Source organism: Psammomys obesus, unplaced genomic scaffold, assembly GCF_907164565.1.
Source record: "Psammomys obesus unplaced genomic scaffold, mPsaObe1.curated_primary_1811, whole genome shotgun sequence".
Taxonomy (NCBI): Eukaryota; Metazoa; Chordata; class Mammalia; order Rodentia; family Muridae; genus Psammomys; species Psammomys obesus.
The window spans coordinates 9,045,737-9,060,188 of NW_026596088.1; the positions used below are offsets into that span (position 1 = coordinate 9,045,737).

The window sequence follows — 14,452 nt, forward strand, 5'->3', positions numbered from 1 at the left end:
TCTGAAGTTATGAATTACTGAGAACTTGCTTTTTCACATACTATGCCTGTAATGCAGATGCCATGCTCTAGGTGGTGATGGTGCACAAGTAATCTGATCAGCAAGAAAAGTGGGCCCAGTGGTGGAGGGGGGGGGCAGGGGGTTGCAGCTCATTTCCTGGGTAGCATACGTCTTTATAAACCCCCCGCCTCTGAAAGAGCCACTGTGTTGTCTACTTTCTGTTAAAAACCAAATTCAAACATATTTAACAAAAAGCCAATCCCATTCCACCTGCATGCAGTTTCTTCCACGACAGCCAAGGCTGCTCTTGTAAATGAAGCCATGGTCGCTGGGCTCCCTTCAGCTCAGTGCTGGAAACGCTGTCCTCCTTGATCCAATAGGCAAAGGAAGTTGTTTGCAGTGAGGTGACAGCCAAACCTCTAGAAGACACCTTGTGCTCTCAAAAGCCACACTAGAGAATAGAGGCTTCAACAGGGCTGGAGGAAAGATTGTACGGTGGCTGGAACATTCAGATTCACCACACTAGAGCCAGGATGCTGGAAGGAGAAGGGAGTCAAACTGCCTGCCACAAAATGCCTTTGTGCTGCTTGTGATCTTGGAGAAGGTACTTAGCCTCAGACATCTCAACTTCTTCATCTCCATCATTGCATAATGACAGTATTTATCTCACTGGGTTGCTTAAATAAATATTAAATTCAATCACCTGCATGACTCTCTTTCTAAACTATGAAATGATCAAAGCCTGACAATTCTGATTCTGCCTTCACTCTCCCATGAAGCTGTGAGCCCACTGGCCTGCAAATGGCTTTCTGCTTTCAGAGAGCCTCCAACCTGGTTCTGCCTCCACCAGCTAGATCTGAAGCAAATTCCCCCTTATCCTTAAACCTTCAGTTTTCCTGTTTGTAAACTGAATACAATGCCTAAAACATGGCAGGAGTTCATTAAGTGCTCAGTGAGTGGAGGGAGAGGAAAAGGAATCAGCAGGTAGGACGACAGATGTGGAAACGATGGCTCCAACAGAACAGCTGGACACCCGGGAGAATGATTAAGTGAAAGCAGGGGTGGATTATGCCTGGATTAATAACTTGATAAGTGGTGAAGTGACTAAAGGAACCAGTGGGTAGATTGATGGAAAAGTAAAAAGATCTCAGTGATAGAGCCTCATGTGCAGGAGGCCCTGGGCTCTGTCCCCAGCAATGAAGACAGCAGAGAGATGGGGAAGGGTTAGGTAGTTACTGTTACATAGATAAGAACTTGGATGAAAGGATGGATGGATGGATGGATGGATGGATGGATGGATGGATGGATGGATGGATGGACAGATGGATGGACAGATGGATGGACAGATGGATGGACAAATGGATGGATGGATGGATGGATGGATGGATGGATGGATGGATGGATGACAGAGCTGGAGAACAGCAGGATGGCTGGGAAGTTAAAGAGATGACAGATGGCTAGATTATGTTTTTATCATCTCCATTAGTCTACAATGCTGTATCCAATCTGCAGACCCATTTGTGAAAATCCAGCTGGTACATGGACTCAAACTTGTGAAAACCAAGAAGACATCATTCTTACGAGGCACAATCGATCCCTTTTACAATGAATCCTTCAGCTTCAAAGTTCCCCAGGAGGAACTGGAAAACGCCAGCCTAGTATTCACAGGTAAGGTAACATTCTGGACCCTGATGAAGCCCTCAGGAGGCATGTTCAACTTGTTGCATAAAAAAAATCGAAGGTGTCTAGAGAGAGTTATGCCTAAAAACTTTGTCTGATGGTCAACTACCTAGATTTGAACACCACTTCCTATCTGTAAACTTGGACAAGACCCATATATCCTAGAACACAATTGTTATGTAACTGTAAGGAATCTAGATCAAGCTAGATTCCCTGAAACTGCCACATAACTGAGGGTTTTGGAAAGTTACTTGACTTCCCTGGGCCTCAGTTTCCTCATTATAAGATATGGATAATATTTGTTCTTGTGTTATAGGTTTACTGTAAAGAGTAAGTGAGTTATCTTTGAATCATATCTGATACATATGTCAGCCTTGGTGATGGTGGTGATGGTGGTGGTACTGATGTTGAGGACAACAGTGGTACTGATGATTCAAGTTGCTGGGTTTAATATAGGCATAGAAGCAAACAAGATCACCTAACTTAGAAAGGACAGTTGTCAAAGGCATTGGGAAGATATAAGTACAGGCATCATGTGCCACATTCTCTGGGAGAATTTAATCTACTTTTCTGGGACATAATTGTGTTTAATTTTAGGGTTTCCTAGTTATCTGTTATTATATAACAAATCACTCTAAATATTAGCAGCATAAATAAATCAAACTTGTATTTCATAGTTCCTGTCACTCAAGAGCCTGGGCATGAGCTGGGGCCGGAGCTCAGTTACCAGAGTGCTTGCCTAACATGGATGAGGCTCCAGGGTCAGTCCCCAGCACCACATAAACCTGTAATCCCAGCACACCAGAGGACCAGAAGTTCAAGGTCAGCCTCAGCTACACAGCAAGTGTGTAGATAGCTCAGGATACATGAGAGCTTGCCTTAAAAACAAAACAAACAGAAATCTAACTCAGGCAGAGCTCTGCTGTACTCTGTGGTTCTGGCTGATCTGATATCCCCTTCTGAGAGTCCTGCTTTGGGGCAACTGAAAACTCTGCTGTTTCGATGTAGTCGTTCATGAATTCTTGCCAGAGCCAGAATCTGCATGACGTACTGAATAGACAGCTCAGTGGCTAAGAGTGCTCTCCGAATTAGCTTGAGGACCTTGCTTCAAATCCACAGCCTGGCTTCATGAGCCTGTAACTGCAGCTCCTTGACAGTGGCCACCAGATCCTCAAGGGAAAAAGGAGGCAGATAACACACCCCCTCCTCCTCTGGCTTTCACATATATGTGCACTAGTATATGCGTGCACACACACACACACACACACACACACACACACATACACACACACAGCCCCACCTCTCAGGTGACTGTTTTCAGTTGGGAAGCATTGTCAAAGCTCCATGAGACAAGGTCTGTGTTCTCTCTCTCTTTTTAGTTACGTGTGTGTGTGTGTGTGTGTGTGTGTGTGTGTGTGTGTGTGTGTGTTGAACATTTTGCATAACACCGTGCCACAAAGGGCCACTTGATGGGATCCATTCTCTCTTTCCACCATGTAAGTCCTGAGGATGAAACTGAACTTGTCAGCCTTGGCGGCCAAGACCTTGACCCACTGTGCTCCCTTGTCTGTCCAGGACCTGTGCTCTTGACACACAGATGTGCTTAACCATTCAAGCATGGAGGTCGGTGCTACTCAGGGCCAGTGCCATGGTAAACATTTACTCCAGGGGTAGCTAGCGTGGCTCCCCACCCCATGATGTCAGGGCTACTTTCAGCGTCATCGGGGAGCTTGAGAAAGTAGCCAGTGGTCACGCCTCATCCTCCAAGACTGGAGCAGAGTACTGGGTCTGGGCACCTGCAGCAGGTCCTCACCGCAGTGTGAGGGTTTCAGTCAGCCACGTTCAAATAAAGTGCAAAAGCAATCAATGGGAAATCCCGCACGCCCCATCCACACGATCTGGAGGACAGCATAGAGTTGTAAGTGTTCTTGTTTATTATTGGTCACTGGTCATCTCTTACTCTATTGCGGGTACCGACAGCCAATAACATACAGAGTTGGTACTGTGAGCTATTTGGGGCATGCACTGGACCTTGCAGATTGTCTTCCTGCAGATGAAGGGGACTACTGGATATATGAAAATATTATAAAGTACCCCCGATATTTTTCATGCTTAGTAGGGTGCAGAGTCACGGCTAAAGGTAGGAACTGTGGCTGCCTGGCATTCCACCTAAAGGGCCTGGAACAGTAGCAGAAATGTGGGCGAGTGGGTTTGTATCTAGGCAAAGCCACAACCCCCCCATGCTGCTGCACAGGGCTGTGACTCGCTTTCCTTGCTGACTGGAAAGAACGCTGTTCCCTCCAGGCCAGAGGATCTGAATTCTAGCCCGGAGCAGTGTTTCCAAACACTTTTCAAGGAAAGTCAGGTTGATCTGCAATTTAAGCATTTGCTGAAACTCCCTGGGGAAACCTGTAATTAGCCTGGGGGCTGGGCACTCTGAACAGTTCCATTCTTGAGTAGGAGGAGGCTGCTTCTGCCAGGCAGGCAGGTGATTTTTACAGCTGAGGTTTAAAAAGAAAAGAAAAAGAAATGGGAAGGTTGATTTCCCAACTTCAAAACACATGGTTCAGGAGCTTTCTGGAAAAACCCCATGAAGGTCCTCTGTGAGTAGAAGGGAATGTGGGTTGGCCATGAAGTGGTTGGAAGGGAGGAGGAAGGGGGGACCGCATAGAGGAGGAGGAAGAGGGAAAGGAGGGAGGAAGAGGGGGTAGATACATTGGTTAGTCTTTTTGTCAGCTTGACATAGCTAGGGTCATCTGGGAAGGCGAACCTGTAATTGAGAAAGTGTCTCCATCAGATTGGCCTATTGGCAAGTGTGCAGGGCATTCTCTTACTTAATGATTGACATAGGAGGGCCAAACCCATTGTGGGTGGGTGGAGCCATCCCTGGGCAGGTGGCCCTGGGGTATATTAGAAAGCAGGCTGAGCAAGTTATGGGGAGCAAGCGGGTCACCAGCACCCCTTCATAGCCTCTGCATCAGCCTCTGCCTCCACGTTCCTGCTTGAGTTCCCACCCAGACTTCCCTCAGCGATGGGATGTGACATTGGAGGGTAAACCAAACCAACTCTTTCCTCCTTACATTGCTTTTGGTCAGGGTGATGATCACAGAGATAGAAAGCAAATGGCAACAGTATGTAAGAAGGAAGAAAAGGGAATTGAGGGAAGAAGGGAGGAAGGAAAACCTAGGAGAGAAAGAGGAAGGAGAAGCAAAAAGAGGAGGGAGGGAGAGGGAGGAGAGAGGAGGAAGAACGGGGCCCCATTCAATAGCAGAGTCGTTAAAACCTTCAAGATTGGAGTCTATTACCATCCACCAGTTCTCCTTCTCTGTGTAGAAAAGGGATATTGGGGATCTAAAAGCATCGGAAGCAGACACAGACATTGGCGCTCCTGTGCTCCCCGCAGCAGCTTCCATGACAGCTAGGAGGGGGAATCACCCAGGTGTCCAGGGATGGACAGAAGGAAAAAGAAGATCTGGTCTATCCAGATGGTGAAATGTCCATTAGACTTAAAAGGGAAGGCTCTTCTAATGCCTGCTATAACATGAAGCTTGAAGTCATATGATGTAGGAAAAGCCAGCCAAAAGTGTGTGTGGGGGGGGCAAGTATCCTATGAGTAGTCAGAAATCTATGAGACCAGGACTCCATGGGCTTGAGAGTGGGCACAGGGAGCTGTTTCTAATGGCAGAGTTTCACTTTGGGAAGACAAAACCAATAATTTTCTAGTCTGGCCATGGTGGTACGTTCCTGCAACCCCAGGAGTGAGGCGATAGAGGCAGGAGTTGAAGGCCAGCTCCGTTGTGAGATCCTGACCCTAACAAACACACATTCAAACCTGGGCTCCGAACAGTGGTGGTGACAGCGCTATTATGCATGTAGCAGGCGTCACAGGATCCTATACTAAACAGCGTTAAGATGGGTCTTTTACGTGTATTTTACTTTTTCGTGGTTTGCAGGGTTTTTGTTAGTTTGTTTTGGAACAGGATCTCAGAGGCACGCAGGCTAGCCTCAAACTCTCTAAGTAGGAGAGGAGGATGAGTGAGTCACAGGTAAAACCCAGGGCTTTGTGCATGCTGCCTGGGCTACCCACTGACGGACATCCTCAAACCTGTTCTTGTTTGTTTGTTTGTTTGTTGGTTTGGTTTGGTTTTTGAGAAGGAGCCTTGTTCCGTAGCCACAGCTGGGTCTGAAACTTGCTATGCAGACCAAGCTGATTTCCAACTTGTAGTGATCCTCCTGCCTCTGCCTCCCACTAGGAGCCACTATGCTGGACTTAAAATTTTTTAACAGAGGAGAGAAATGCAGTTTGGGCCACGTAGAACTTGAGCACTTTCAGGACATGCTGGGATGCTGATGTGGGACCCTAGCTGGCCATCCTCCTCCACTGCCTGGAGGGAATATAGTCCAGTGGTTAGAGCTCTGTCGTGTTGGCACTCTGCTCCAAGCAAACCTTCCCTGTCTCAGTTTCCTCATCTGTAAAACAGGGGTGCTGGCATTTCATCCAGTGGGTTCTAAAGTCCAGGAGTATTAGCATGTATGCATTGCTTACCTCGAAGAAGAAGGTACTCCTTAGATATGCCCTGATGTCATCACTATTTGAAGTGTCCACAGCCAGATTTCACCTTGAGCCTCTTCTGAAAGAAGGCCAGGTCATCCTCTTTCCTCCTCCTTCCCAGAGTTAGAAGAGACCTTCCTAGAGACAAACTTTGGGGAAACTTTAACTTAGGACAAAGGATCATGTCATTTGCTTCTTTCCTTCAGTTTCTCCCAAGTGTCCTGGGTTCCCTGGGACTCTGTTAGATGCTACACATTCAGATCAACTCAGATATTCAGGGCCCATGTTCTTGGGGAGCTTAGAGCTAGACTGAGGAGTGAGAGGAGGTGGCACATGAGCTAGGAGGTAAGGGCTGAGCACCGTCGACCAATGGAGGAATCACAGGGATTGAAAGAACCGGGCAGGCCCCTTTGCAGAAGAGAAATTGAGGCCTCCCTCATCCTTCAGCTGGGCAGGGCTCCACATGAGAGGCCCACACACTTGTTGGATCTCATGTTGTACATGACCAGGACACCGATGTCGAGGTGTCTGTCCCATCAGTGATAACCTGCACTGGACCACTCTGAAGAAGCAAAGCCAGGGAATGTCAAACATTCCTCTCTTCCTTCCCTACTGCCAGCTCTCTGGCTTTCACATGCATGAAGCAATGCAGAGTCTAGCACGTGCCTATAATGCTGGTGTATGGTAGATGCAAATAGGAAGATTATGAGTTCGAGACCAGCCGGGCTACATGGTCTCTAGTTTCCAGACTTGTAAGCCAAGTAAATCTCGATACTTAATAAATTTCCCAACAACAGAAAGCAAACTAAAGTGGAGACTTGTTTTGGATTTGGGGACAGGCTGGCTGGCTGGCTCAGATTGGCTTCAAACTCGCAGTCTCCTGCCTCTACCTCTGCCTCCAGAATGCTGTGATTCTGAGCAGGCGCGGTAGCACCAGGCCTGACAAGGACTTTTGAAAATCCTGATGTCCAGACCTCAGCTTACAATTATCAAACCTGCCATGGCATCTATCTCTCAAAGCTCTGAGGTGGCTCTCTTGCATAAATTAGGTTAGCCAGCCTTTGCCTGGACCATTCTGCTCCCTCCCCACCCGCTGTCTGTTTGGAAGTCTCCCAGGCCCACTGTGAGAGCAAGTTCCACGGCACCTAGTCTGTGTTTCATAATTGCCTGTCTTTCCGCAACTGGTTAATTGAATCTGCTGCAGCAGTGAGGAGGCAGTGGAAAATAGATCAAAGGCTGGAGGGTGGCGCTTCCAACATCTATCCTGGAACGACTAGGGGTCTGATGGGTACCAGATGGCGTGCATAAAAAGTGTTAGGTTTGAAAAGCCAGGCATGGTGGTACATGGCTGTAATCCCAGGACTGGGAGATGGAGACAGAGGAGACTGGGGTCTCAATGACCATCCAGTCTAGCCAATCACTGACAGTGATGGTGCTGCTGCTGCTATGGACATTGAGGCTGCTGCTGCTGCTGCTGTGGTGACCATGATGGTGATGGCGCTGGTGTTGATGCTGATGGTGGTAGTGGTGATGGTGCTGATGGTGGTAGCGGTGATGGTGTGGATGGTGATGGTGGTCCTGCCATAGAAAGATCAGACTCTGGAATCATAAAGACTTGGGATGAATCTTGACCCCACCCCTAATCAGCTGTGACCTTCCTCCTCTCTGTGCCCCACTTCTTCACACGTAAAACGCAGCATAGTATTCTGCTTATGGAATTAAAGGCGAAGGCATATGGACATACCCAGCTAAGACAGCCACTTGAAAAATCCTATCTGTGGCTTTAATCGTCTCAGTGTGTGTGGGGAGTTGGTGTACTGGCGCTCTGGAGGTTCATACCTCGGCCTAGTTGGCTGTAGATGTCACCCCAGCACCTTCCTTACCTAATCATCATACCCGCGAAGTTACCAGCTGGTGCTTGTCCAGAAACTGACACAGCCTCCACCAGCCCGGCTGTAGAACCAGACCAGTGTAGGCTCCCATAGCATCCTGAGTTGGCAGCGTGTGAGATGGGTCAGAGCAAGAGCTGGCATCTGCACGAGGCTCCAGCCCCAGACCTGCTCACGATCAGCGAGCAGTGAGTAAGGTACTTAATGCCCTCACTGTCCAGCAGAGGACCATGAAGGTCACCCTGGCAACCAGAGGCTAGGGAAGCTTGCAAAGGAGAGAGCTGGATGAGGGACCCTGTCAACCTGCGTGTGGAGCCCAAGCTCAGTGGGAATGTATATGACCCTCAGATCGTCTAACAGGCTTTGAGAACTGAACTGCAGTTGCTGAATTACCACCAACTCCTCCACAGATCCCTGGAGGACACACTCGGGGCAGAGTAAGCACCAGAGCGCAGGCACTGAAAATTGAGCTGATGGTGGACCAATGTCACACAGAAGGCCGGGTAGAACTTGTGATCTGAAACAAGTTGGTTTACTTGTTTAAACACCAACATATTAATAGGGATTAAACCAGACCCAGAATCTTACAGTGTTCAAAATATATGTTGTAACAATCCAAAATGACTACATTTAAAAAGAACCCATAAAACGTGACAGAGTCCTTGGGAAACATACAATTGATGGGTACAGCTGTAAGACCACGTAGAAGTTGTGGTTCCCCAGAACTTCAGAGCAACTCTGACTGCTCTAGAAACAGCGGTTCTCAGCCTGTGGGCCACAACCCCTTTCACAAGGGTTACCTATCAGATATCCTGAAAATCCGATATTTACATTATGATTCATAACCGTGGCAATTACGGAGTAGCAATGAAAATAATGTTATGGTTGGCGGGGTCACCACAACATGAGGAATTGTATTAAAGGGTCGTGGCATTAGGAAGGTTGAGAGCCACCGGTCTAAGAGAGGAATGGTAAGAATGAGCGTGTCAGCAACAGACAGAGAAATGGAAGTGTGGGGACTTCATCACCGAAGAACTGGAACAGAATAAAGTGCCCACCGGGTGGACCCCGCGGCAGACAGGTGAAGGCAGATGGCTGGGAATCAAGCCAGGAAATAGTTCCACCCAGACGTGTCTGAGAACTACCGTGCCTTTTCCGCCATGCTGGACTCCATCCTTCAAGCCACAGCCAGAATGAGTCTGTCCATCCCGGCATTAGCTTGCTTCTTTCAGGAAATTCATCTCAGCCAGGAGCTAATGCACCTATGGGGGATGGGTGAGCACCAGGGAGCCTAGGGTTCATCAGTCCCTGGCCCGGCCTGAGCTAGGCTGAGAGGGAAAGGAAGGCCAGTGGAGGCCAGGCCTTTAGCAGCTCCATCTCAAGCACTGCACAAAGCCAGGCCAGCAGCCAGGACCAGCCTGTGGGTTAACCCTCTGCTGGAAATCAAGGAGCAACAAAGAATCCTTCCCCCACGCCTCCTGCACCTAGGGCTGCAGGCCACTGTCCCTGTCTGTCACCTCCAGAGAGCTTTTTGCTGTACAAAACAACCCTAGGCTGGGTGATCAGGAAGCTCAACCCCACCACTTAGCCGCTGTGCCACTGACAGCAAAACCTTCTCATCTCCTTGGCCCCCTATTCTTCACTTATCAAGGCACAAGTAAAGTCTATCTCCAGGGCCCACTAGATGGCTCAGTGGGCAAAAGGCACTTGCTATCAAGCCCAATGACCTAAGGCTGATTCTCAGGACCCACATGCCTAAAGAAGAGAACCAACTTGCGAAAGTTATTCCCTGGCTGCAGGAGTGTCCAGATCACAATGAGCGGAGAAGGCATTATACAATAAGTTGGGGCTATGGTAAGGAGGGTAGAGTACCTTCCCAACACCTGCCGTTAGCACAAGGGACCAGATGTGGCTGGTGGCTCTGTAAGAACTAGGTAAGACAGCGTTTATGCAGGGACTTTGCATGGAGCAGCTGCTCCGTGGGTGTCGCTTTCTCGCTTTCCCAGTTTGTAAGTCGACATGAAAACTTCTTCTCTGGGTTTTGGCTGTCTCAGCCCCCAGCATCCGAGCAAGGGGTGGCTGTTTCCATGGGAGTCACTCTTGGAGAGGCTTAGGCAGAGGCCTCATGAACCTGGAACACTCAGGGGTGAAGGCCAGGCAGGGGCTGGGGAGAAAGTGCTGGCTATGTAAACATGAAGACCAGCGGCGTTCCGATCCCTAGAACCACAAAATGTGGGCTACGGCGACACACGGCAGTAATCTCAATGCTGGGGAGACAGAGACGGGATCCTCGGGGCTTGTTAGCTAGCCGGTGAGCTCCAGGCGCAGTAAGCAACCCCACCTCAAGAACCAAGGTGCCTGAGGTAGACCCAGTGGCAACTGCTCGCTTCTCCGTGTATGGCCACTCATGCGCACGCCCACACATGGACTCATACTAACAAGCGTGAATGAGAAGCAAAGGAGCAGGCTTCCCTTCCAGCTTCATCAACGGGAACCCCACACTGGCCACAAGAGGGACGTGAGACTTTTGCGGACGGTCCTTTAGGATCCTGAGTACCCACTAGGCCACCAGGCTTGTGCTTTGTCCACTGACTTGGCAGCCAAAGTGCCTCCCATGTGTCTGTTGTGGGATGGATCTCATCGTGCTTAATGTACTGGAGTCTACAGGAGTCTATAGGTGATTCACTGGTGAGTTCCCCGCCCCATCCCTGTGTAGGGCTACCCTCGACCTCTTGGTGGCCCCTGAATGAGGAAAGGCAAGACACTTACCATGTGCCTGGATAACCAGGGGCTCAAATGAAAGCAAGGCTGCCCCTTGTTAGAGGAAGTATTCCTAGCCGGATCTAGTGGCTTAGGCTTACAGTCCCAGCTCCTCAGGAGGAAGATGGAAAGGTCAAGGCCTGCCTGGGGTATAGAGCGCATTCACAGCCAGTCTGAGCAGCTTAATGAAAGCCTGTTTCCAAATAAAGAGGAAAGGAAAAGGAAGGGCTGGGGTTGTAGCTAAGTGACATATTGCTTGCCCAGCATGCACAAGGTCCTGAGTTCAATCCCCGGTAGTACAGAGGGGGGAAAAAGGTGTTCCTAAAATCTAGTTGAGTCCCTGGGGTGTTTGGGAATGTTCCCAAGTTACTCAGCCAGGCTGGCTAGGAAAGCAAAGCAGAGGTCAGGGGACCCTCAGCCGAGAGGGGCAGGAGCTCAATGGTGGCACAGTAGTAACAGCCAGCCTTTATAAAGTACACAGTGTCTGGCTGGCCCCGTCCTGCACACTCTAGCACCAACACAATCATCTCCACAATGGCCAGATGAAGTCCGTGCCACTTGTGCAAAATGCATAGGACCAGAAGCGTTTCAGACTTTTTTTTATGGGTTTTTTTTTTTTGGTTATTTGCATATTCATAATGAGCTATCTTGGGAATGAGACAAAGGTCTAAGCATGAAGTCCATTTATCTTTCGTGTATACCTTCTATGCATAGTCTGAAGGGAATTTCATACAGTCTGTCTCAACTTTTTGTATAAAACAGGATTTTTGTGGTGTAACATTCTCCATCAGGTCAGTTGTACTCAAGAAGTGTGAGATTTTGGATGTTTGAACGAGAGGTGCACAGTCTGTACTGTTCCCAGCCCATTTTTCAGGGCTGGGAGGATGCCTGGGAAGTTGACCTCTAGCCTCTGAAAGGCTAGAGGTCACGTGCAGTTTAGGGAAGGCTGGCTGCTGCAGCAGGTCAGCCTCCAGGCAAGGCTCTGTGCTTTGCTGCAACAGAAGCTTGCTACTTCCCTGAGGCTCCATCCATGAGTGGCTTCCATGCCTGGCACCCAGGCTCCTCCCAGGCTCTGCCATCATACCAGGCTTTTCTGGCTTTCATTTCCAGCCACTTGGCAATAGGGACAAGAGACTAGGACAGAGAACCAGAGAGCGACAGGCATTGATTGTTGCTTGGGGAGATTTGACACCAGGACTGGAAAGAAAGCATATCACCGCAGAGGGGGCTGGGAAATGTAGTCCAGCTCTTCAGGCCAGGGAGACTGGCCCTCAGGCTTTGAGGATCACACAGCCTTCTCTGCAGCCAGCAAACAACAGAGCCATGCCGAACCTCACATGGCTTGCCCAGCTGCCTCTCTGGCCCTCCTGGGTACTGAGAGTCAGCTTTGGGGGTCCCATCACTAAACGCCTAGAGCTGTTTTGGGTTGTCAGAGACCAGGGGATACTACGGGCATTTAGTGCAATGGTAGAGGCCAGAGACGCCGCCAAGCACCCAGCCGTGTACAGCAGCCCGGGGGAAGGGAAGGTTACAGTGCAAATAGCCATGCTGCTGACGCTGAGACATGCTGAGCTAGAGCTGGAGACCCGTGTGGCAAAAGTCCAGAAGGGTAGTTGGGCACAGAGAGGGCAGAGCTCAGGGGCTTCTGCCTGCCCTGTCTGGGGCTTGGTTACTCTCCCCGGGGCATTTTTTCCCCTAGCTGCCAAGTGTGAAGAACTCTTGGGAAAGCAGCGGAGTCATGCTGCCTCTTTGTAGATTTCAGCAGATTTGGCCAGCCTTCCCATCTCCACCTACAAAACTGTGTGCAAACAGAAATGTCCTCTGCAAACAAATCTTGTAGCCTAGCTGCTGCAGCCTAGGCAGGTGGACTCGCCCACACACTCACCCACATGCATGCACACACACACAAATTACACCTATGTATGTAACCATCTACGTGAGGACATACATACATATTATTTATATAATTTATATTTTATATGTATGTATTACTATGCATTTCTTTAAATACAGTGATTATCATATTTACATATTAATAATATTTGCATAAAATAAAATTCATATTATTAAAAGGAAAACTATGTGCATACATATAGGACAACCATATAAAAAGCAAGGCCTCGACTAGAACATAAGAGTCCCAAATTTCACCTACATAAAGAAGTCATTTTGAACAGCTTATTGTTGCTTTCCTGCAGGAATGTGCTCATCTCTGTGTGTGTGTGTGTGTGTGTGTGTGTATGTGTGTGTGTGTGTGTGTGTGTGATCTCTCTATGACTTCTGCTAATATCCAGATATTCAGAATGTATATACCTACATATATATATATATATTGCTCTTTCCATCTCATGTACTCGGTAACCCTTCTGTCTGGGTGGATATTTATTTTTCTCACAAGTTTCTCTTAGAGCCAGGCATTGTTATAAAACAGGTAATAAATCAGGCATCCAGTTCAACCCTAGCACCAAAGCACAGGTGAGACCCGACCCAGCCTCCCGGTTGCCGGCACCCTGTTTCCCACTAGCTCCATGACACATGCCACAGTGACCCACGAAGGCCGGAAGTGAGGAACAATGACAGAGGACAGGCCTTAAAGTGCCTCCTTTAGGCACTTTATAGTATAAGCCACACCCATGTCTACAGGGAGTCTCCACACAGAAGGAATGAGGAATGGTCCAGAAGCCTCAAAGGCACTAAAATAATTTTATTACATTTATGTACTATGAGAGAGAGAAAGAGAGAAGAGAAAAAGCACACGTGTGGAGATGCTTGAAGTCCAACTTGCAGGAATCAGCTCTCTCCTTCAGCGCTGTGAATCTGGGATCAACTCAGGTCAGCAGCTCACCTTACCTACTGAGACATCTTGCTGGTCGCTGAAAGGAATTTTAACAGAGCGTAAACTTCACTTTCATCTTAAAGCACATCTCAGTCTATACCACCTTTTAAAAAAAAGTGTTAGAGGTTTTATACTTTGAAGTGAGAGGTCTGTAACAGCCTGGGTCTCCAGAAACGAAGCTTAGGGAAAAGGAAGACCGAGTTACCGCTCCACAGACACGGATCCAATTTCTCTGGCTACTTTTATGGGAATTCTATTCCCCAACTTAATATTGTGAGGATTCTCAGGCCGGACAGTGGCTGTGGAACCTGGCTGTCCATTGGCGTCACCCTCGAAGGATTTTAAGTGAACAGATGCCAGAATACAAATTCTGTGAACCCCGGGACAGAATAGCTGAGACAGAGCATTTTAAAGAAGGAAAGGCCTATTTGGGGCTGACAGCCTCAGGGGTGTCAGGTGAAGGTCATTGACATGGTGGCTTTTAGGCCTGTGATGAGGCAGTCCTCTGTGGCAAGACAGGTGGACTTGAGTAGGGGGAGGGAGAAGAAATGCTAGAAGGTCTTGTGATGATAATGGTCATGATGATATAGTGAGATATATAAACACAAACATGTGGCAGGACAACCTTTAAGAAGTGGTTCTCTCCTTCCACTGTTGCTCCCAGGGATCTACTAAGTGGTTAGTAGACACTAAGCCCGTTGCCCTCAGTCCTTTTCTTCCCACCTGTCAGAAGGG

At 48.5% G+C, this 14,452-nt stretch overlaps 1 protein-coding gene across 3 annotated transcripts in view; it reads left to right on the top strand.

Moving 5' to 3' along the window:
• The window catches only part of Syt17 (synaptotagmin 17), a 63,280-nt gene that overhangs the window by 36,584 nt on the left and 12,244 nt on the right, over positions 1 to 14,452 (top strand). For all 3 annotated transcript variants that reach the window (XM_055627664.1, XM_055627665.1, XM_055627666.1), the window contains one exon: positions 1,513 to 1,668. In XM_055627664.1, coding sequence (XP_055483639.1) covers positions 1,513 to 1,668 — 156 coding nt within the window. The remainder of the gene's footprint in view (positions 1 to 1,512; positions 1,669 to 14,452) is intronic.